At 40.9% G+C, this 25,293-nt stretch overlaps 1 protein-coding gene across 3 annotated transcripts in view; it reads left to right on the forward strand.

Moving 5' to 3' along the window:
* The window catches only part of PALS1 (protein associated with LIN7 1, MAGUK p55 family member), a 135,942-nt gene that overhangs the window by 105,795 nt on the left and 4,854 nt on the right, over nt 1-25,293 (forward strand). For 2 of the 3 annotated variants that reach the window (XM_084630110.1, XM_084630111.1), the window contains exons 8-14: nt 4,987-5,170; nt 7,599-7,670; nt 9,806-9,877; nt 11,716-11,883; nt 13,729-13,931; nt 17,234-17,344; nt 18,699-18,914. In XM_084630110.1, the coding sequence (XP_084486236.1) occupies nt 4,987-5,170; nt 7,599-7,670; nt 9,806-9,877; nt 11,716-11,883; nt 13,729-13,931; nt 17,234-17,344; nt 18,699-18,899 (1,011 nt within the window). In that variant the 3' untranslated portion in view covers nt 18,900-18,914. Of the gene's footprint in view, nt 1-4,986; nt 5,171-7,598; nt 7,671-9,805; nt 9,878-11,715; nt 11,884-13,728; nt 13,932-17,233; nt 17,345-18,698; nt 18,915-25,293 lie in introns of those variants that run through there. The other variant, XM_084630112.1, reaches the window with a different exon arrangement.

The following is a 25,293-nucleotide window of genomic DNA, read 5'->3' on the forward strand; positions in this document are numbered from 1 at the left end:
GAAAATAATCACAGGTGACTGCCTAGAGCATTGGTTCTCAAGCAGGGGTCCGTGTACCCCTGCAGGTACACAGAGATCTTCCAGGGAGTACATCAACTCATCTGGATATTTGCCTAGTTTTATAACAGGCTACATAAAAAGCACTAGCAAAGTCAGTACAAACTAAAATTTCATATAGACAAAATGAGAAAGTAAGTAATTTTTCAGTAAATAAGTGCGCTGTGACGCTTTTGTATTTTTATGTCTGATTTTGTAAGCAAGTAGTTCTTGAGTGAGGTGAAACTTGGGGGTACGCAAGACAAATCAGACTCCTGAAAAGTTGCCCGGAAAGGTTGAGAACCATTGGCCTTGGCAATTCCAACAAAATGTGATCATTTGTGCTCAGTTTATGGCCTTGTCTGTGCTTGCAGCAATGTGTAGAGTACATGTGACTACACACCACAGTGAAAGACTTTAGTGGGGGGGAGGCAGTGGAGTCTTTCATTGAGGCAGCAAAAGGCTCCAGCAGCTCCCTGTTGCTGGAGTCTTTTACTGCAACAGGGAGGCAGCAGGACCCTTCACTGCTAAAAACAGTGTAGATATGGCAGCTCCTGCTTGGCCATGTAGAGAGCTATGCAGGCTATATTCACTAGAGTTCTGGCATGTCTGTACTTTACTCACATAAGTAGTGTCTCACCATCTACACTGCTGTTTATACGTGTGCTAGCTGGGCATCCAGTGTCTGTACTCTACGTGCTGCTGCTGCAAATGTTGACCTACCCTATATAGCGTTGCTTACTGTCAGTCACTAAACATGTACAAGTAAGAAATGCTAAATCTAGAGCTGCTTGCACTTCTGAAATGTTCTGAAGTTGTTTTTTTTTTTTTTCTTTTGAGAATATCCATTTCTCCATTACAGATAGGGGGTGGAATTAAAAAGTGGTGAGTTGTGCCTTAACTTGCAAAACTTATCTGGAAAAAAAAGCAGTAAATTGAAGATCTTTCTAAAATGTTTGTTTCTAGCTAACAGTGTCTTGAGTTATCTTTAACTTGGACTATAGCAGCTTACGTAAAGCGTTATGCAACATTTAGTCAAAGATGAACAAAACCTTTAAATTACAGTAACATGGTGGGAGACTGATAAGCAAGCATCACTTATAATGAAACCTCATCTATAATTCAGTAAAAATGGGTTTTGGAGGAGCAGTCGTGTTAGTCTGTAGCCGCAAAAAGAAAAGGAGTACTTGTGGCACCTTAAAGACCAACAAATTTATTTGAGCATAAGCTTTCGTGAGCTACAGCTCACTTCATCAGATGCAGTGAGCTGAAGCTCACAAAAGCTTATGCTCAGATAAATTTGTTAGTCTCTAAGGTGCCACAAGTACTCCTTTTCTTTCAGTAAAAATGAAATCTCTGTTACCTTTAATGCATTCCTATGGAGTTGTACTACTTTTATAATGAAAGACAGATCTAGATACAAGGAATTTTGGTCATCTGACGCTGACCAATCAGAATAGTTAATACTGCATTCACTACTCTTTATGTGCCTGTAGGTTTTTTGCTGTCATTGAAGGTCAGTAAAAGTAACCTGAGACCTATAATTATCTCCTTAATCCAGTTTAAATTTCCAAAATATTAGAAAAATGTCTTTCTGGGGGCTGAGCAGAAAAATGACAAAGAATAAAAAGTGTGGGGTTTTTTTTTGGTGTTTTTTTTAAAAGATCAGAGAGAGCTTGTGAAATCATAAATGATTAATAATCTGTAAATTTGGCACTGATGTGACCGCTACTGGACTACTGTGTCCACAAATCAAGAAGGATGTCGATAAACTGGAGAGGGTTCAGACAAGAGCCACAAGAATTACTAAAAGATTGGAAAACATGCTATAAACTGATAGTAAGAGACTCAGTGAGCTCAGTCTATTTAGCTTTACAAAGAGAAGGTTAAGGGGTGACTTAATCATATAAGTACCAGGAGGGGGAACAAAAATTGGATAGTGGGCTGTTCAATCTAGCAGAAAAAAGTATAGTAAGACACAATGGCTAGAAGTTGAGGCTAGATAAATTCAGACAGGAAACAAGGTAAAAAAAAAAAATCAACACTTATCAACCATTGGCACAGTTTACCAAGGATTGTGGTGGATTCTCCATCACTGGCAATTTTTAAATCTAGTTGGATGTTTTTCAAAAGGGAATTAATTCACAGAAGTCCTATGGCCTGTGGTATGCAGGAAACTAGATGATCACAGTGGTCCCTTCTGGCTTTTTAATTTATAATCTGTCAATTTGTTTCTTACATATAGCCATCATTGTGTTGAAAACTGTAATTCAGACAGTAGTAAAACTCTGGTACTAATGAAGTGATCTCTTCCCCAGAAAAATTATTTGACTATAAGCAAATTCCACTGCACATACAATACTGCCTCTAAGGATTTTCTTTACCTTCATAAAAATAGGCAATTGACTGCATTTTCACATTCTGTAAAAGGAGTGTGTGTTCTCAGTTCTCCTCACCAACCTTTTCAGCATGTATGGATCTACTGTGTGTGTTCTGTGACTATAATTCCTATTTAAATTATTACGTAGTGAAAAACATTGTATAATGGAAGAAGGCTTCTGCAGTGTGAAGTGAGATTTTTTTGTTTTGCCACATACCTGTGACTAATAGCACTTTGGTAAACTCCCTTAATTAGATAGAGTTAGTATTTTCATCATACTAAAGTCCATAGTCTATCACAGTGAACTTTCAAACTGTTGCAGCTTGGAGACAAGCTCAGACCCGTCAACCTTCCTGCCAGTGACTATGCCCCTCCTCTGACAAGCCAGCTAGTTTAATTTTTGCCTTCACAGAAGCGGGTGCATGGTTCCAGGCCTCTCTGTTTTCAGACCTTTTTTTAAAAAGACTTTTTTCCTGTTTAAGGAACTAATTTGGCTGCAAATTCTCAAATTGTATTCCAGAATTACCTCTTTTTGGCAAAGGGAATAGATTCCTTCCTTCCCAAAGATACTATAGCAGTTGGAACCCCCTTTTACCTATATAGAATGCAGCATGGTGGGGAAAGCAGAAATGTGTGCCTCTCGTATCCATTTTCAACTGTCTTGGTGGGGAGTTTTGCCTTGTCTGTAGGCAGGATCTAGGCTTTTCACAAGTTTAGTGTTCCTTAGCCCAAATCTAACAGAATTCCCATAGCACAGTAGTTTTTGGCACTAGAGAGGAATAGCAGTGTCATGCACTACCCATGACGGACTACATATACCTCTGCCTATGACAGTTCCTTCTTGAGCACACCTAGAGAAGAAACTTCCTGCTGTGATTAGTCTTTGTGGCTATTAGAGGATCAGGCATATCTTTTATACTAGTTAGCTAAATTCCTTATTAATGTGGGTTTTGTACTCTCTGACACCTAGCTCTGTGCTGCAGTACATTTTCCAGTGCTTCGGGCTGTCTGCTTAGGGAGCCTCAGTGTTCGGTTGCTGTAATATTAGTGATTTGGTGCATTTATTCTTGGCACATCTTTTCAGCACACTTAATTTCAGTTCTCTACCACCTTGCGTGTCCTGGATTTTACTCATTCATGCTTTAGCCTACTTCGCCTTATCACATATTCCTTATGTGATTGATGCACCTGGCTCAACCAGGCCTGTGTGGCCAGTGGCAGCTGTAGAAGGCCTTTGCCCTGGTTGATTTTCCTCCAAAGAGAATTACCAGGAACTCAGAGAAATTATCCATTATGGTGTAGACTTTGCCTTATGTCAGGTGTGAGCATCCTGTAATGCAGGATATGACTGCAAAGGATGCTACTTTGAGTGGATTCCTTCAGCTTGGCTGCAGACATCTAATTTCCAGCAGAAAAAATTCAAGGACCTGCTATATGCCAAAGAGAACCTGTTTGGGAAGCAGATGTAAGCCTCTTTACAGAGGGGAAAAATAACATGCATACTAGTGTCTTGGACCTGTTTCATGGCCCTAATTTAAAAGATGCAAAAGAAGTTTTTCTTCTTATAAGCCATCTACAACTGATTTCAAAGGATCCCAGCTCCAGAGTGGTCAGCCTCATCAGCTGCAGAAGCTGACTGGTTCTAAGCCCAGTTCGTACAAGCAGCAAAAGCTTTAGGGTTCCAGAATGTGTACCATATGTGCTACTTTCAGTATCCTGCCAGGATATCCGTGCTTGGAGCAAACTTAAAAGCTTTTTACACCTAGTCAGCCCTGGCCACCTTAGACACATGGTGCAAACTCAGTTCGGTGAAGCAACTAAATCAGGATTTCAGAAATACTTCCAGATTGTCAGTGCCCAAGAATTCTCTCTCTCTCTTCTCAGTGTCAGGAAAAAATGCTGCAGGAAATCCAGTCCCTCCTGGCAAAGACAGTCATCAGTTTGTGCAACTTCGTGAAAAAGGAAATGGATTTTATGCTAGGTACTTCCTGATGAGCAAAAAAGCCAGGAGGACCCTGACCCTTCAGGATCTCAAGGAATTAAATCAGTATCTGGTCAGAGAAAAAAATCTGAGCTAAGGGAGTTGTATAGGCTTTGCGATAAAGAGTGCTAACACAAGAATCAGAGTCCAGTGTAATGATGTCTTCAGAGAAGCAGAACTACAGATAAGTAGTCTTCCCTTTTAGCCAAAATTAAGTAGCAAAACTAGGAATTTGCATTAAAAGTGCCACCAAAACCCCTATGTGTGTCTCCATTAACTTCATTAACTGGATTGAACTATTTCACCTCAGTGTTTTTGGCACATAGTCATTTGTATGAAAGGATTTTCATGCCTTCATCTTCAGTTTCTAACCTTCCCCCAAATTGGTACGGCTATATTTTCCCCACCATTATACATATATTAGTAGTGCCGTCCATACCTGCATACAAGAGACTGACTCAAATATTGAAATTACAACTTGTCACAGATTTTGTTTCACAGCCAAAGGGAGAGAATGTTTTAGGGGATATGAATCCTTGGAATTACTAAATATATTTTCCCTTTTATTTTTATATCTCTTGTTTCCTAGATACACGTGAAAGCACATTTTGACTACGATCCTTCTGATGATCCTTATGTACCTTGCCGAGAATTAGGTCTGTCTTTTCAAAAGGGAGATATACTCCATGTGATCAGCCAAGAAGATCCAAACTGGTGGCAGGCCTACCGAGATGGAGATGAAGACAATCAGCCTTTGGCAGGCCTTATCCCAGGTACAGTGCAATGTAACCAAAAACACAGATGTGCAGAAATTTTGAGGTGCCATTGTTTGGAATACAAGCCACTACAGCAAGTGAAAAGTCTTGAGAGACTTTTATATCCTGGAGTTTGGCTCGTTAAATGTCCATCTCTTGCTTGAACCTCTTTTGAGCAAAGAGAACCACTGTGATGGTTTTGTGATATAGAAATTAATTTACATGTTCAAAAATAGTTACCTATTTCTTAGCAAGCAGGTGTTAATTTTCTCATACACAGGCATCCACTGGTATGTCTGCCAATCACAGATTAGTCCTGATCATTCCACTAGTTTCTGCTTTTTTCCCTTTGAGTTCACATTTCCTCTGCTGCTTGCTGCAGCAACACTGCACCTTAACCCCAGTTTACTCTGCCGCCCTCTGAGAAAGCAAATTTAGGCTCAGTAAGTACAGAGAGCAGTAGGTAGAGAAATTGCTCTTTCAAACTGCTTGGAGCTTCAGATTAATTGGATTTTCAGTCATTGGAACCAGTGTTTACCTTCTATTGTGGAGCATCAGCAAGAGAGTTATTTATTAAGATCTTATCTGTTACACCCATGCAATGCAAATCCATTGGCAGCAATATGGTGAACAAGAAATAATTTGAAGACAGGTGTTTCACAAGTGTGACTTCATTACTTTGTGATGTTTGGATGAGATGAAAAGGAACTCAGTTTGATTCTGTAAGTCCAGGCTGATTTTGCAGGGCTGGAATTTATAAAAACACAAAACATCCACATCTTTTACTTGCAAACTGAGCATATTTAATATGAAAATCATTGCAAAACAATGCCATTCTTTTATAATCACTCTTCAAAGCAGAATTGCTCAGAGTAATACTAAGGATACACTCCTCTTCCTTGAGAGGTTTATGTTGGGAACGCTACAGTGAACTACAGTTTTCTAAATAACTTTCTCCTTTTATAAGTGTTTGCATGGTATTTCTCAAAGAGCTGAATCCTTCCATTTAAGAATCATAGACGTTAAAGATGGAAATATCTTATTGGATCATGCAGTCCCTGTCCTTAACAATACAGGATTGTTCCCTATACAGTAACTCCTCACTTAATGTTGTAGTTATGTTCCTGAAAAATGTGACTTTAAGCGAAACAATGTTAAGCGAATCCAATTTCTCCATAAGAATTAATGTAAATGGGGGGGTTAGGTTCCAGGGAAATTTTTTTTTGCCAGACAAAAGGCATTATATACATCTAAAACAATTTTAAACAAGCAATTTAATACAGGTATTAAACAGGTTGGCAGCTCCTCTACACACCACCCCCCCCCACCCCACCCCCAGTGCCTCCCGTCCGCCAGCGGACCCCGCGGATCAGTGCCTTCTGCCGGTGGCAATCAGCTGATTTGCGATGTTCAGGAGGAGCGAGGATGTGGCACGCAGCCTCCCCCCTGGCTCCTGCCCGCGGCAGTCAGCTGGTTTGCCGTGTTCAGGAGGCAGGGGAGGGAGCGGGGAGGCTGTGCACTGTGTCCTCGCTCCTCCCCGCAGCCTCCTGAACACTGCAAGATTGCTGATTGCTGCGAGCAGGAGGCGGGGGGAACAGAGGGGGAAGGCACTAATCCGCAGGGTCCCTTGGCAGGTGGGAGGTACGGGGGGGGCCTGCCAGCCATGGAAAAACAGGCAGCCAAACGACGTTATAGGGGAGCATTGCACAACTTTAAATGAGTCTGTTCTGTAATGGAGCAGGGACGTAACATCGAAACAATGTTAAGCGAGAGGACGTTAAGTGGGGAGTTACTGTATTACACCATCACTTGCCCTAAGTATGTATGCATAGGTGCACTTACTGATGTTGTCACGGATGTGACAATACTGGTATATTTGAGCACAAAACTAGATCTTAAAAGGAATGTATGTTTTTTAAAAGTTGCTTGCAAAATCATACAGCTTGATTCCATGCACCATTGTGAAAAGTTAACCATAAATGTCCATTTGCTTAATTAGGTCACTACAACCAAACTGCAAATAGAACCCTCTGTTTTTCACATGCAGAAATATAAATTAGTTGTACCTCCAAATATCCCTTATTTTGAAGGATTACACTTTAGTCAGTTACCTACATTCCACACAAATTCACCATCTCCTTACTTTCGTTGTTTAAAATTATATACATTAACTGTAGTCATGAAACTGAGATTATAGAAAGTTCTTTACCCTAAAAGAATGAATTCCATAAAATTTAAGTTTCATGTATAACACATTGTCCCTCATTTTGGATCTTTGTCGCACAGTGTGTACCACTTGGGCCGTAGCAGGTTGAGAGGTATGATAATAGTGTAGTTGTGTAATTCTGAGAAATTAGTTAAAGAAAACTGGCATCTTGCTTGTAAAAGGAAATAGGAGTGGTTTCCCAGTGCTAACTGCTTTTATGTACCTTTTTTATACATTAAGGAAAGAGCTTTCAACAGCAAAGGGAAGCAATGAAGCAAACTATAGAAGAAGACAAGGAGCCAGAGAAATCAGGTTGGATATATATTCTAAAGAAAATTTCTGCAGCTGTCATACCAATGTTAATTCAAGTGGTGTCTGAAGTTTTGGTATCAAAGGCTCTTTCACATGCTTTTTCACATGCATGCTTTTTTGTACAACATGGCTTCTTTCAAGGTTACGCTCTACCAGCTCCATAATGGATTTTAACTTTGCCCTGAAATTAGATACCAGTTCAGTTACAGGTTGCACCTGGAATGCCAAAATCATTAGAAAAACATATTCCCTTCCTTAATAAAAGAGGGGGGAAACCTTAATCACGTATGTTAAAATTATGTTTTTAGTGGAATGAAAAACAGTTTACTAAAATAGAGTAGATAATGGCAGTAACACAGAGTGTCTGTTAGAGAAAGTAAGCAGATTTTATTTATTGTATTTTAGTAGAGATACTGTACGAAGTATCAACCATGTGTTTCTGATATGTGTAAAAGCTCCAGAACTGATACCTCAAGGTTTGGGATTGGGAATATTTTGCTGTATTATCTCCTGATTGTTCTAAATTTACATATAAACTTTATATACAAACTCCAATTAAAGCCATATTTATTTTTTATTTCTTTATATAGCAATTACATATAATGCTCCTGTCAGCTAACTCCTAAGTTATCTGCAGAACAAACAAAAAAACCAAAAACAAACCTAGAGTTTTCAGATGCCTAAGTAGTCGCTGGAGTTATGGTTAAAGTTTCCTCCCACCCCCCAAAATCTGAAATGGTGCCCTGGTGAGCCAGGAGTGGCCAGAGGGCTGCAGGAGGGTTGTGGGCTCTGGCAAGATGCCGCCCTTAATTCTACTTTGCTGCTGACTGTGGCATTGCTATCAGAGCTGGGCACGCAGCCAACACCCACCAGTATCAGGCTGCTCTCCCAGTGCTTAAATTGGGCCAGGGCTGAACTCTGTCATCTCTTTCAGTACAAATTAAACACGGGGGGAGGCAGCAGGGTCCAGAAATGATGGAAGGGGGGAAGCCCAGGGAGCCTGTGGGAGCCAGGGATGATGGGTGCGAGGCGCCAAAATACAAGTTTACCCAGGGTGCCATTTTCCCTAAGGCCTGCCCTGGGTATAGTTGAAGTTGTAGTAAGGTCATGAATGCAGTTTTCTATGTACATAAATATGTAGATTCATAACCACAGTTTGTAGATATGTCCTAATGACCATTAAGTTCAGGGTTTCATAAAAGACCTTACTCAATACACTTTACAGTACCATAATACAGTATGCAGTCAGTTGGTTCAACTGCTCATTTTGGGGGTTTAAACCATCCGTTCTTTCCTTGGAGTGTCTGGACTCTGATTGTCAGTGTCTCTGGAGCCTTGTCTACATACAGAATTTTAGGGAATTCTCCCACCTGTAGATCTAGCCTGGATGGGATAATTCTCTGAAATTCTTAGTATAGGCAAGAAGTTTGTGTAGGAGCTTGTTAGTACTCAAATGATGTTCTCATAGCACATGCAAATCTCATTGGAGTAATTCAAGGAGATGAGCCTCACATCCTCTCTGAGAGGAATTTCATCCATCACCCCTCCCTTGTTACTATAGTGACAGAGGTGGGTTAGAAGAAAACTTCTAAAGATCTGTGTACTCTGAGACCACCTTAACTAGACAAGGGTGGATAAAGTCTGGTCAAAGCAACAAAGAGGAGATTCTTAGGAAGTGTCTTGTATGAATTGGCAGGGAGATAAGGGATATTAAGGCAGTCAGAGAATAATAGTTTATAATAGTCAAGACACAAAATAAGAGCGTATGGTCAAGAGTTTTTAGCAGTAAAGACCTAACAGAAAGGATGGCCCTTGGAAATGTGGAAGAAAAGTGGGAGTATTTGAACTCTACTGAATGTATTAGGTAAGAGAACAAGAAGAGTTAGATGACCTCACATTATGAGTCTGAGCAATGCAGGAGGCAGTTGGTATTGTGTTGTAGGAATTATATTAATCTAATACTACATAGCTATAATCTATAGAAATTTATATTTCTTAATTTACTTAAATACATGTAAAATATTTAGAAAGACAAACTGTATCCTACCATCTTTAAGTACACAGCCAGGAAAAAGAAGCTTTGTTTTTGTGTCCAAGCATTTCTGATTCTAGTGATTTTTTAATTTGACTTCCAGGAAAACTTTGGTGTGCAAAGAAAAATAAGAAGAAACGGAAAAAAGTTTTGTACAATGCCAATAAAAACGATGGTAAGTAGTAATAACTCTGATGTGAACTGTATGTCAGTTTTAGAATTTTCTAGTTAAAATGTCCTGAACGTTCTTTACCTTGCTGTAACAATGACAAATCCATTTCTTCTTTTGTGCTAAATAAAGCTTGTCCCTGCTATTTCTTATTGAATGTTGTATGCATATTCGATATGAGACTGAAACTGTGTCAGCAGAAAGTTCCTTCCAGTAGCGTTCTATATACAAAAGTACTTTTGGGATTTATGGTAAATGCAAATTGTATGACAAAATCTAAAAAAAATTGAATTTTGGTTATAAATATAAATACCAAGAAATAATTGCTGAATTACTGTTTCTTTATTAGAAACCTAATTTATAAACATATCAGCAAATTTATTCCCCAAATCAGTGCCAATAGGGCCTGGCAGCACACTTTCTTCTGACAGGAAGAGGAATGCATTTCATTGCTGAATAGCGCAATCCTGGAGAAATAAACAGACAATGAGATCTCTCCAATTCTCAGCCGAAAGGCTGATATACCCATCAGAGGGACTCAAGAGTGAGAGGTGCACAGTGAGAAAGGAAGAGAGATGGGTTTCCCTAAGCTCCTTACATTATGTGTCAGGCTCACATTGCAGTTAATACTGCCATATAGTAATAGTGTTGTTATACCCATGTTGGTCCCAGGATATGAGAGAGACAAGATGGGTGAGGTAATATCTTTTATTGGACCAACTTGTGTTGGTGGAAAAGAGAAGCTTTTAAATGCTACAGAGACCACTTAAAATGAAGTGGGCAATTAACATCTCTGCAGTCATAGGACAAACAAGGGTTGTTAGGTTATAAATTGTTGTAGTGAGCCATAAAACCAGTGTCTCCATTGAGTCCATGATTTTTAGTGTCTAGCAGAGTTGTGAATTCAATTTCCCAGTCTCCTCTTCTTTGAAGGGGTTATGTAGATTTCCTTGAAGGACGAGGACTGAGAGATCAGTGATGGAGTGATTGCTTTGTGAAAAGTTTTCACCCGCAGGTAATAGAATGTTTGTCTTTTTATCATATTTCTGTGAGAGTTTATTTGAGAGAATAGAGATTGTCTGGTTTCACGCACATAGTTGTTGCTGGGGCATTTGATGCACTGATGAGGTACACCGCATGTTGTGATCAGCATATTAGGACCCATAGATCTTGAGTGGTGTGTTGTGGAGGGTATTAATCATTGTAACCATAGAAATAGGTCTGCAGGTTTTGCATCTGTTGGTCTGGGAGGGTCTGGTGCTGCTTTGAGTTAGTGTATCCTGGTCTGTGGAAAGCTTTCTTCTGATGATGAGCTTGGGAAGGCTGGGGGGTTGTTTGAAGGCCAGAAGAGATTCAGGAAAGATTTATTTCAAGAGTGGTCTCCATCCAATATGAGTTGTAATTTTTTGATGGTACCCCATATGGAGTGCGGGGCGGGAGGGGGGTGTTTTCCTGTACTGAAGGAGGTTCTCTTGACCATATTCTGTAGTATCTGTGCCTGGCTGTAGATAAGATTCCTCCTAGTATCTGGGATGGTTATTGGATCTGTGGAGATAAGTGTGATGATCCATGGGTTTCTTGTTACATTGCAGGAGACCACTTAAAATGAGTTGACCCCTTATGCTTAACAGTCTGTCCCATCTTGTATTTAGCTCTGACACTCTGGTTACCTTTTCCACACCTGAAGAAGGGGTCGTGAGAGTTGGTTCAATAAAAAATAGTATCTCGCCCACCTTGTCTTTCTCATGTAGTAATAACATCAGTCATGTTTTATATCTGGTTGTCGTCTTTGTTTTAAATAATATTTTTCAGGGTTTTTTTTTGTTTTTGTTTTATCTCTGAAGATTATGACAATGAAGAAATTTTAACCTATGAGGAAATGTCACTGTATCACCAGCCAGCAAATAGGAAAAGGCCTATTGTCCTGATTGGCCCACAGAACTGCGGCCAGAATGAACTACGTCAGAGGCTAATGAATAATGAAGTAGATCGCTTTGCAGCTGCAGTTCCTCGTAAGTTTAAGGGGAGGATGTGACACACCAGGGTACAATTCAGACTAGTGGGGGGCTGTCACCCCTGCCCTGCAACCTTGGATGTCTTACAATGCATTGCTGAAGTAGTTCCCACCTGGGCTCCTCATAAACAGCCCTCAAGCATGCAAGCCACACCCTGAGTGTCAGTGTGGAACTTCAGTCTTCCAGTTACACCCTGGCTCTCAGCAGTCTCTGTTATACTGACTCCAACACACTTCCAGTCATGGCTTTTCCCCAGAAATGTACAGGACGTGCCTGGCCTTCTCCTGGACAGTGCAAATACATTAAGTCCATTATTCCTTTAAGGGAATAATATGCCATTTTATTACCTTAAATAGTTACCCAGACACTTCAGTTTAAATACACTGTATTCGATAAAACAATAAAACAAGTTTACTAACTACAAAGAGAGATTTTAAGAGAGTATAAGTAATAATGCATAAAAGTCAGAAATGGTTACAAGAAAAATAAAGATAAAAATGCTTACTGGTAAGAAGCTATCTTGGTCGCAAAGCAAACTTTCTCACCACATGCTCCCATAGATTACTGACCATATTTTCAGGTCAGGATCCCTCCCCAAAGTCCAACAGCTGTTTCCTTTTGTCTTCTCAGGTGCAGAGAAAGAGATGTGCAGGGAGAGGGGTCCCTTGGGGTGTTTGTCCCTGCTTTTCATAGTTCCAGTCCCCCTATTGAAACCTATTTCCAGCTGAGAACTAGGAGACAGTGTCTGTATGGAAGAATATTCCCTGCTGGGTTTTTTGTTTTTTGTTTTCTTTCCTGTTTGAACTTTCTTTGTTTTCCCTTCCTGCTTGATGACTCTGTCTACTGCTAAAATGCAAATAAAGGCAAGCACACATTCCTTCATTTAGGACAGACCTGGTTGCCAACTTGTGCTTGGGCAGAGCTGTGTGATTTGGAACATACGTTAATAATATCATACAGAAAAGTCTTAAAGCTTCACATACAGTGTTGCTACATATATTTTATCGGGACACTACTGACCAGTGAATTGAGTTTTCAAAAGATGCCTTACATGGCATACCTTGTACAAAGATTATTACAGTAGTTTGTAGGGTGTGAATACAGGGGTGTGTTCTGTCAGACAGTACAACCACTATCCTAAATATAACCTGCAACCAGATCACCTCAGGCTATGATCTTCGTGAATATTGCAAGCTAAGCAGGGTAAGATCAGTTCTGGATAGGAGGATCAGTAAAGATAACCTTTGTGTGCAGAAAGTGGCTTTGATAAGACAGTACTGGAACAGTGCCCTAGCATGGTGTTGGGTGCTGCTGGAAGTGCTTTTTTTTTTTTTCTTCTCCCAGATGAGACATAAAATTGGGACACTTACACTAGTTAAAAATCCCATGGAACTCTTCACAATAGTAAGTGATTTTAACATGGGGGTCCTGGTAAATTCAAATTTGGGATGATTATGCTGTGCTTTCCTAAATTCCCCCTGCAGTTTCCATTGAATATGGTATTCTCCACTATGTATTCTGAATTATGTTGCTGTGTTTTATTAAACAGCTGGAGCTTTCCATCCAAAGTGGCTGCATAGTGAAGGGATTTCTTTTCTAGTTGGTAAAGAGTTTCCAGATCATTCTGCGTGAAAAACACTAAATGCAAGATCAGTATGATACAATTGACACAGACTAATCTGTTTAGAGAGATTTATTTTTGAAAAGAGAATAGCTGCCCTTTTGTCTAATTGGATATTGCATAGTACTATAGCCTAAAAAGGTGTATTACTCCTGAAACACTTGGAATTTGAGAAGTACACCATTTTTTCTCAACTTCTGTTTGGTGGTTGTTAATTTCAGATACAACTCGGAGTAGGCGAGAGAATGAAGTAGCTGGCAGAGATTACCATTTCATCTCACGGCAGACATTTGAGACTGACATATCTGCAGGGAAATTTATTGAGCATGGCGAGTTTGAGAAGAATCTGTATGGTACCAGCATAGACTCTGTGCGGCAAGTAATCAACTCTGGCAAGATATGCCTTTTAAATCTCCATACACAGGTATTATATTTCATTGCAGCAGTTGTTATGAAAACTGAACATGTTACTGAAGGAACAACATCTGGTATTAGTAAAACGACACAGGTGACCTGTGTGAAACGAACACCTGGTAACAATCCATTTTCTACTAGCCCGTCTGTATGCAGCCTATTCAATCCCTATGGCAGCCCCTTTTATATATTGTTCAGACATCCTGGCAGACAAGGTATAGGAATAGGTATATCTACAGCCTGATCCATATCTGTTCTCTAGATAAATAGTACTTGTGAAAAATGCTCTGGAAACTGAAGCCCTGTGTACTTTTAACTTTTTTTAGGAGTGTTGATAATGCCCACCTTGCCCCACTGCCTTGGAATTCTCTTACTGTCTGAACTCTGAAATCTTGCAGAGGGTGGAATAGTTTGGGGAAGGTACCTCTCTCTTCAACCTAAGGCACTGATTTTCAAGGGAGCGCTTATGCAGTCCCCAAAAGGAACAGCTCTAGCAGGTGGAATATACAGCAATACTTTTAAACAACTCCAGTTACTGATATGACCTCTTTTTAGCCTTTGCTACCTTGTAAATTACAGCAAAGGCTGTAAAACATGTTATTATGAGCCCTACTGCCGCTGTTCCACAGAGGACAGTGAGTTTGCACCACTTCACTGTATGTGTGTGTTGACACAGGGATAAATACAGGTGAAATAGGATTGATAGCGTGAATGCTCAATAACATACCATCTAAACATGGGCCAGTGCTAGTGCTTTAATTACATATGTAATTAATCTGTGTAGTTGAGAGACCCTTGACTTAAGTGGAAGTTGAAGGAAGGGTGTTCTGAACTTTGCGGGATCAGCCTTTTTTCATTCTAAACATATTTTGAAACAAATGGTAAAACTTCAGCTCAAGTTGAAACTCAGCATGCAGTTTAGAGGGGAAACTTTCATCAAATGCTTGGAAAAGTGGGGGTGGGGTTTCCTCCAATTAAATGAAAATAACTTTAAAAGAAAAACTTTAAAACCAAAATCTAGTGGTTTTGAAATTCAGAATTTTTTTCACTCAAACTCATATGCTGGTGGGATTTATTTCAGAGAGACAAACATGGGTAGGTGCTCGCTACGGTGATGAGTACAGTATAAGAACTTATATAGAGTAGAATAATCTGTAATGTGACTAAATATTTTGTGCTCGTTTGGTTCAGGGGGAAATTAACTTGCAATAATGGAGGGGTTCTGATTAGCAAAGTACTTACTTCACTTGTCTCGTAATTAACTACTTGAAGAAATAACATTTATTTTTCAAGACTCTACCAAGGGATATTTAAGGTGGTATAAAATTAGAACTGGTTGGAAATTTTCCAGTGAAACAGTTTCATTTTAAAATGCCAATTTGTCAACCCCAAAATATTTTGTGAAAACCTCTCCGGTAAAACCTCTCAGTAAGTTGTTGGCGAATCAAAGGCAGGGTTCTGATGGAGCCATGGGAAACCTGCTGGCTTGCCGGTCTGCTAGGGAGCCAGAGTATTACAAGTTCAGTGGCTCTGGGACAGCTCCAGCCTGTGGGCTGCCACAAGCTTGAGGACCTGGTCTTGCAGGTTCCATGGCTCTGGTGCAGGCAGACATGCCAGAACTTCCATGCTCACTTCCTTGAAGCTGGGAGCGTGAAACCCATAGGAGCTCCAGCTCTAACGAGGGCTTGACTCCCAGCTCTACTGCAGGAAGCCTGGAAGACCTTAGAACACCTATTAACGCTAGGGCTCTCAGGCCTTCCAATCTCCCTGTTGCAGAACCTGAAAGACCTGGGATGCGCTCCCAGGATGTGCAGCTCTGGGGCTGCCCCGCCATGCAGACTGCCCCAGTTGGGAAGGTCCACATGGCAGGGCTGCCCCAGAAGCACAGACCCCACTACCCTAACAGCTGCTAAATGAAATTGACATTCTTGTTGGTTTCACTCAACCACTGTCAGGGTACTGGGGAACAGATTTCATTTAGAGAACACCATATATCGGTCTTTCTGATTCATGAAATATTTGGGGAATTTCCAATTCACTGGAAACCTTGAAACAACTTGAATTCATTCCAATGTGGAACAAAACCAAATTTAGAAAAAGCAAAACTTCCTGCAAATCAGAAATCCCATTTTTGGTCAACTCTGTGTACAGTAACCAGAGCACGTACTTATTTAATAACACATTAGAATTTAACTTTTAGTAAAACCAAAAGGATTTGCCAGTGCATTTTTGTAGTCTTGTTATGCCAGCTACAGTATCACATATAATTGCCCTGTATTTGTTAAGCCTGTGGTGTAAAATAGCAATTAGATAATCAAATACAAACAGTGAAAAATCACATTGGTGTAGTTACAAAAGAATTATTTAAATGATTTCCATTGTTTGTTTTTAAATATATACATTTGGAGAACTTTAACCCTATTTCAGAATTTTAAAGAGTCACGTTTACACTGACCGTGCATTCCAATCTGTGTAGTATAATATTTTACATTTCTCTAGAATGGTCCATGAGAGACTCTCAAAGCACATAACAAAAAATAGTTAATTAAATTTCTTCACACACACACTGTGAGGCTGGTTAGTAATCTTATTTTGAAAATGAGGAAGCTGAGTCACAGAGAGGTGATGACTTGTCCAAGGTCACACAGAAGGAAGTTCTTGAAGAGCCAGAAATGGAATCCTGTTCTCCTGACTCCCTATCCTGTGATCTTACCACAAAACTATGCAAAATGGATGCTTTGCACATCATTAGTGCACTTGGTGTCTCTTGGTAAGATAAACTGTGAGGGGATAACTGGTTTGTTTTTCTAATGTTAAGGTTAATGCTGTGTATGGAATTTTTGACAGTGTGTAACAAAACACATTATATTACTGGTTCTCAGTTGTATATGGAGAAATTGCAAATGTAGTTTAAGGCTATTTGTGCTTTCAAACACTGAAAGAAGTGCAATTAGTCTGAGTTCATATATTTAGTTTCTGCCAAGCCAAGTTTAGGGAACTGTTGACCTACTTTTCTATGAAGAACTCTTGAGCAAGAGCAAATGTTGAGGTTCCATAAGCAAGAAAAAAAAGATGGTAATACCAATTGCACAGGAAAAGGTGAATGGCACCAGAGTTAGTGATGATTGTCTGGCTATGTGACATTGTTAATCATGCTGCTATTAAGGAATGTCACAACTTTTAATAAACACTTGAAATTTATACTGAGTTACCTTAGCATTTGAGAACATTATGTGAATAGTGCATCTATACTTGTCCTTTACAAACACATTAATGAGATTGAAATAATAAATGGAACATTTTTTTCTTCAGTCATTGAAGACCCTACGCAATTCAGACTTGAAACCATATATTATCTTCATTGCACCACCTTCGCAAGAGCGGCTACGTGCTTTATTGGCCAAAGAGGGTAAAAATCCAAAGGTAATTTAACATTTCTTAATAAGTGGGTTTTGTTTACAAGTCTGGAGCTCCATTGACAAAGACAACTCCAAAGAATTTGGCATAAAAATATTAAGCATTATTAATGCAAGTGAAAATATGTAATATGAAAAATGTTAGACCCAGACAATTATATTTAAATATTTAACTTTATGAAGCCATGCCTCATTGAGTGTGCATTATGTGGGAAGAGAGAATTCTAGTGCTGGTCTAGCAAGAAGTTCTATAGTATATTTCTCTTTCCTGTCATTTTCCTTTAAAAACAAAAATCTAAATCAAAACAAGAAATTTATTAGTGTTCTTTTTAATTGTTACAACATGTCTCATTTACTGCATACTGCCCAGCCTGCAACGGTTGGTGGCTTTGAGCAACTGACGGTGATGTTCTTTTGGGCTTGAAGATCTGCTTTGTAACCTGGGATCAGTTGCTGCTTTAGGGCTTTTACTCCATGCATGCCAAAGAGTCATGGGTCAAGCTCTGAAGTGCTTAACTCCAGAGCTATGGGTGAGCCACCAGTTAAAAATACTTGAATGGGGCCAGCAACCAGGCTTCAAGTTAATACTTAAGATTTAAAGAATAAAAAACTAGCAAAAGTGTGCAAAAACAAGCAAAGATTTAAAATATGACAATGACTAATACAAGACAAGTGTACATTGGTGCTTCAATTCTATCCACCTCTATACCCTTCTCCTTTTTTCACGCCACTGTTCGCTATTCGCCTGCCGCTTTTCTCTGTGGGTTTGTCTTCCGTAGAAAACCACCTTGTGTTAGAAGACAACCTCAAGCAGTTGTTTTATCTAATATGGTTTTAAAGACAGTATTTTGGTCAGTGTAGACCAGGGTCATGAGTAAACATTACTGGAGCCAGACATTTCCCAAGAGCAGCTGGCATTGAGTTGAACACTACAGCAATGGACTCGTGACATTGGAAGTAATTTGACCAGTCTTAAAGTGCAATTAACTTGTGTAATTTGTGTGCCTCAATCCTATTGGTTAAAAATGCCTTAGATGTTTTGAGTTTGAAATCCTTTTTTATTACAAAGCTAATCTTAGCTTCCTAAGGTGTTTTTTGGTTTTTGGTTTTGTTTTTTTTAATTTTCTGGCTGCACATATTCAAACATAGCTCAAATGTCAAATCATATCTGAACTGTAGAAGTAGTTTGCTGAACAGATATGCAGACTGGATGCTATTTTTTTAGAATATAAACACATTTGAAAGCATTTGTAGTTTGTGTTAAGACAAAAATACTTTTGAGTCTTTAAGCAAAGACTGTTCAGTAATTTTGCTACTATAATATACCAGTCACTGAGAGAGATCTTAATGTATTAATTCAGAATCCGAGCTGCAATAGAAAACACCCAGCACATGCCACTGAACAAAGGGATCAGTGTGTGGCACACCAATTGCATGACATTCCTGAATTAAAATTAGAGCACAAACTAAGTGTTTTATTGGCAGTTTATTGTTTTGGAAGCTTGGTAAAATTAAGATTATGGGAGAAACCCAAAGCTCCAAGCCCCATTAATTCATGTTAATATCTGTTCTAGTTGTACAAAAAATAAAAATAATAAACTGATTTCAATTAAGAGTATTCTGTATGTGTGGGATTTCAGACACTATCTGTGTTAAACATTTGAAGTGGATTGGGAAGAATTCTACGACTAGTTCAAATAGTTATCCAAGATGGCTTGTCTTCTCGTTGGACTCTCCATTTGCTGTACATTTTCAGGGTACAGGATTCAGGATTTCAGTTCACAGGTGGACTCATTTGAACAACAAGTATTTTAATGAGCCAAATGCAAGGTTGCACATCTAGAAATAAAGCCAAAGGTTGCACAATATGGGCGACTATATCCTGGAATGCAGCAATACTAAAAAGGACTTTGTGGTCATGGTCGATGACCAGCTGACAGTGAGCTGGCTGTGCTTTGTTGTAGTTAAAATGGCAAACATGACTGTGGGATACATAAGTAGTGGAATATCAAATATGAATAGGGAGATGGTATTATCTCTTCAGACCTCATTTGTGAGACCATTATTGGAGTTCTATGTTCAGGTCTTGGTGTCCACGCCTCAAACAAGATGTTAAAAATTTGGAACGGGTACAGAAAGAGCTATAAGAATGATATTTAGTTTTAATTCAGAGTTAATTTTAAACAGGTTTATTTTTAAAAAGAAAAGCTTATAATTTAAATTAAAAACTGATTTTTTTTAAAAATCAGTATCAATTTTTATCCACTCTGGCTGTTGATGATAGGAAAAATAAATACAAATATTTTCTTGCAAACCATCTCTGTTTTCTTTCTGATTATTCTCACTGGAGTTACAGGACAGAATATTTTAGTTCTTCTTCGAGTGTTCCTCTGGGTGCTCCACTGAAGAATGAGTGCTCCACTGTAGGTGCAGCAGCTCCCCCTGTGCCGGGGATCGGAGATCTTCATCAGCAGTGCCCGTTGGACTGCATCTGCACACCTCCCCATCTCGTGCTATGAGCGGGACGTGTATATATAGCGTGGTGTGGTCCGACCGCCCCCCCATTCCTTCACTACCGTCTTTGGTCTGGGATGGAATCTGTAGCAGAGTCTGCTTCTCCTTTTTGACCTTTAGATAGTGCCTTACCTGTTAGGTTTAGTTTAGTTTAGTAATTTCTTCTTCTTTCCTCTGTATTCCTTCTCCTCCTTCTCTCCCCCCCTCCCCCGCCCCGTTTTCACTTTACCCTACTCATTACTTCATAGCTTAGGTTTTCATTTCTCTGCTTTCTGACTGGGAAGCTTTTTCCCTCACCCTTATGTCTGGATCTCCTGGGTTCAAGAGGTGAGTGTCTTGCTGGGTCAACTTCCCAATAATGGATAGCCCCCACAGTGCAGGGATGCATCCCACAAAAGTGTTCCCACTGCCACAATTTGACTGGCAGAACCAGAAAAGACTGGGACATGTGGTTACGACTTCTCCTCATGGAGAAAGCACTGGGTCAAGAATCAGACCTGGGCCTGGACTCTCCCCCTGTGCAGCTTTCCCCACTCTGCAAGTTCATCTGCTGATCCTCATCTTCCACATCCCTTTCTAAGAGAAAGTTGTCTTTCTCTCACTTTGACGAAAGAAATGGGATCCCTCATCCATCCCTGAGACATCACCTACGAGAAAATCATCCCCTGCGAGGTCAGTCGACTCAGCATTCTCAGACAGGGGACATAGCTCCAGGGCCCTTCCAAGTACATGAATTAAACAACAGTCTAAAGATCCTAACCAGGCAGACCTAGAGCCCTCGGCACTGAGCAGTTCTTCAGCTCCACCTGTTGGCTGCTCAGGAGAATGCATCTCTTTCTCAGCATCAATTCATACACCGGTACTGATGATGCTCCTACCTCCTCCCCAAGAATTCAGATACCCTAAAGACCTACTTGTATCTGACATGCCTGAGTCACCATTACTCAAACACGACCTTCCCCCACTTCCACCCTCTTCTCCAGATTCACAATGTTCTTCCCTTTCCTCTTCGAGGATGGCACCCTCCTTCCTCAGTGACAATGAGGAAGAAGAGGAGGAGTGGTCCATCACTCCTTCTTACTCGAGACAGGAACAAACGACTTCCTCTACATGTCCTCACTGTTCACAATCCACACCTGAACCAGAACCCTGGTATAGACACCGTGGATGCAGCCCCATGTTCCACTCTCTCCGCACTGGCCGAACTGGGACCCCGAGCCATTTACAAGAGTCCAGTTTGGGAAGCCTCCCATGGAGCAAAGCTGGAAACCTACACCTTTGCTTTCTCCACCAGCTTCTCGTCCACCAGAGACTGAGCCTCTCCCTACAGCAGATGAGGAGGAAGAACAAGAGCAGGAAATTCCACCACCACTCTGCTTCTTCGCCTAATGAGGCTATCATGCCTCCACCCCCTACTGCAGCTTACAACTTCAGACATTTCCAGGAGCTATTTTGCAGGATTGCAGACTCCCTCCCCATTCTTTTGGAGGAGGTGAAGGATCAACAACATAAGCTGCTCAACATCCTGCACACATCCTCCTTCTCCAAAATAGCCCTTCCTATCAATGAGGCCCTTTTCAATCCTGCCACGGTTCTCTGGCAGACTCCAGCATCCATCCCACCAACTTGCAAGCAGGTAGACAAAAAATATTATGTTCCCACAAAGGACTTGGAATTTGTTTTCTGAACCCACCCCAAACTCCTTGGTTGTAAATGTTATGCCAGAAAAAGGACACCTATACCAATCTCGAGTTACACACCATGCTAGAGACTGGAAACAATTCGACCTGTTCAGACATAAAGCTTATTCATCCGCTGCTCTCCAATTCCGTATATCTAATTACGAAGCGCTCATATAATTGGCTAAGTATAATTACATCAACTATTCTAAAATACAGGAACTCTGTCAAGACCTTCCTGATGACCATAAAGAACAACTCCAGGTACACATAGCTGAAGGACACCTCTTGGCCCACACAGCTCTGCAAGCCTCTTTAGACTCTGCAGATACCACTGCCTGCTACATCACTACCACTGTTGTAATGAGACGGATGTCATGGCTGCACCTCTTAGGCTTTCCTAAAGAGGTACAAACCACCACTGAGGGCCCCAAATTATTCGGGCAGCATAAAGATGATTCCCTTCACTCCCTGGGCATTTTCCCGGGCGTCTCTTTGGAGCTGCAGTGTAAGTACCAGTTTCTTCCATGATCCCGATCACCATAATACACTCCCCAGCAACAATATGATACCCAACAATATTGACAGAAGCCCCCTACCAAATGCAGACATACAACTCCATGGGGTGCTACTTGTCACGCTCCTCCACCCAAACAGCTATTTTGGAAGTGTGGTTAATGTGACGGGATTCCCAGGATGCCACCTAAACTGTGGGACCGCTGAGCCCCTCTTCTGTGATGCAGTTGGCAAGCTATAAACCTCTGGCAGGTACTGCACTACACAGAGATCCACAGGTAGGGACACAACCAATTGAGTTATATGAATGCTTCTCCCAGGCATTCATGGACCAACAATAGAGAGGCTCCAGCCAGTTCCCCCCAGTTCCCCAGCATTGCACCCCAGAACTGTACCATCTTGCCCTGGTCAGAAGCCTAACCAATGTAAATTCATTGCCCAGTTCTGCCCCCCCCTTGAAGTGGAGAAGACATATATTAGCCGTTGTAAACTGAGCTGAGATTTCCCAAGCACTTCAACCAAAGTACGCTGTTTTAGGTAAAATAGATTTATTAACTACAGAAAGCTAGATTTTTAGTGATTATAAGTAGTAAGGGTAGAGATCAAAGTTGATTATCTAAGAAATAAAAGTAAATTTGCAATCTCAGTTCTATAAACTAAACAGGATTTGAATCCAGCAGTGTCTCTTTCTGATAAATGGTACAAACAGGTCACAAATCTTCCGTACACAGGCTGGAACTCTACTCTAGCCCAGGGCCACCCTCACAAGTTCTGTCTTTGTCCTCCAGCTGTGTTTCTAGGTGGTGTTGGGGGTGGAAATGAGGCCAAGTCATTGTGTCACTTCCCCTCTTTATAGTTTCTTCCAGCTTGCTGGAAAGATCTATGCTTGTGACATGCAGGGGGCTCCACCCCCATTGGTCAAGTATTCTCCATTGCCTACATGCTCTCTCTGAGAAGTCTCCATTGTATACAGTTTCTGGGATAGTGGATAATATTTAATGGGCCATCAGCATGTCTGGCTACTCCATTGTTGTGCCTGAAAGGCTGGTTGTGGGTGTTCCCAACCTCCCAACATATTTCAGTAACACACACACAACAAAACTTCATAACTTCACGTACAATGATAGCACATACAGTCCAATAGGATATTAATGTTCAGCGGATCGAGACTTTCAAAATAATACCTCACAAGGCATACTTTTTACAAAACATATTATAATTATATGACAGTGGTGAATATGGGGATTCCAGGGTGTTTCTTTAAGGTACAGAGTGCCACAGTTGAGGCCATGAGAAGTCTTCCCGTTTGTCATATCCGACATCTTTGACATCCCACAAATTGGCGACTGATTTAGCCCTGTTTTTTCCATCACAGAGGCGAATTACCTCAGACCAGTGGGTCGTAGAGATCATCAGGGAAGGATACTCCATCCCTTTCCTATCTATCTCACCCCATCTCTCTTCAGGGACCTTTCTCACGAACACATCCTACGAGACGAAATAAATGACTAGGAGCCCTAGAACCAGTCCCATTCCAGCACACAGGAAAGGGTTTTTACTCATTACTTTCTGGCCCAAAAGAAATCCAGCGGATAGAGCCTGAATCTAGACCTTTGAAACCTAAACAAGTTAATCAAACTGGACCACTTCCAGATGGTTATCGCCGCCACCATCATCCCAGCACTGGAACTACCAACCCTTTCTCCCACTGATAGCACATCGCGCCAACAGAGACATGATAGACAATATCACCTGCATGTTGTACATCAACAGGCAAGGCGGAGAGAGATCCCACTCTTTTTATGCTCAGAAGCATTGAAATTATGGAATTGGTGTATCCAACACAGCATTACTATCTCAGCTGCATACTTCTCTGGTCACCAGAACACCACTGCAGACTCATTATGCAAGCAATTCTCCCACGATCACAAGTGGGAACTAGTTGCGCAAGCCTCTCAGCACATCTTCAACTGCTGGGGATCCCGCACCATAGAACTTTTCTAGTGTGGCAAAAACGCCTGCTGCCCTCAGTTTTGCTCCGGCGGGACTGGGACACAGATCCCTGGGAGACTCATTCCTCCTCGCATGGGATGCTCCACTACTCTATGCCTTTGCTCCCTTTCCTCTTCTGTTCTGTGTACTCCACAAGATACAGAGGGACCAGGCCAGAGTCATCCTTATAGCTCCGACATGGCCATGACAGGTCTGATATACTTACCTCCTTTACGGAGGTATGCCCTCCAATCTCTCTCTGCGACTCTTTTCTCAGAGTGTGGGTCGTATTTTCAATCCCAATCCACAGCTACTCCACCTCAAAGCATGGCTCCTCTGTGGTTCCAAGATTCAGAAATAACTTGTTCAGAAGCAGTTAAACAAGTACTCTTGAACAGCAGACATGACACAACAAGACACACTTACCTCCATAAATGGACTAGGATCTAATGCTGGTGCATCTCCCATTAGGTTGACACAATGAATGCTCATTGCCACTTATCCTGGACTATATTTTACACCTAAAATGATCAGGATTATCCACCAGCTCCATCTGTGTGAAGTTGGCATCTATCATGACCTTTCACTGCCACATAGATGGCCACTCCATCTTCACTCACCCACTCATGAAATGTTTCCTAAAGGGCCTCCAAAATCTTTACCCTCATATACGGGATCCAACCCTTGCTTGGGACGCCTGCCTCATTCTGCGCTCTCTTACAAGACCTCCATTCAAACCAGTAGCAATGTGTTCCTACGTTCACTTATCTGTGAAAAGGGCATTGTCACAATCACTTCTGCCCAATGGGTCAGTGAAATTGGAGCCCTTATGGTTCCATGTGTACAGGGGGTATATACAATTTTTCACAAAGACAAGGTTACGCTGTGTCTACATCCTAAATTTTTACCCAGGGTACCATCCTCTTTCCATCTCAATCAACCTATCCACCTTCCTTACTTCTTCCAAAGCCTCACAGTAACCAACATGATTGCATACCCTCCATGTCACACGAGCATTAGCTTTCTTCTTGGACACTAAACCGTCCAAAAATCATCATGCTACTTCCTCTCAATGGCCAAAAGATCCAAAGGTGCAGCCATCTCTAAGCAAGACCTTTCAAAATAGATCTCTCAGTATATATGTACATCAGTCTTACCCAACTACATAATCGACAGCCTCCTCCTGGAACTAGAGCACATTCAACCTGGTCACTCTTCATCTCTGTTGTTTTGCTCAGTAATGTCCTGATTATTG

Source organism: Lepidochelys olivacea, assembly GCF_965140295.1.
Source record: "Lepidochelys olivacea isolate rLepOli2 genome assembly, chromosome: 6".
Taxonomy (NCBI): domain Eukaryota; kingdom Metazoa; phylum Chordata; order Testudines; family Cheloniidae; genus Lepidochelys; species Lepidochelys olivacea.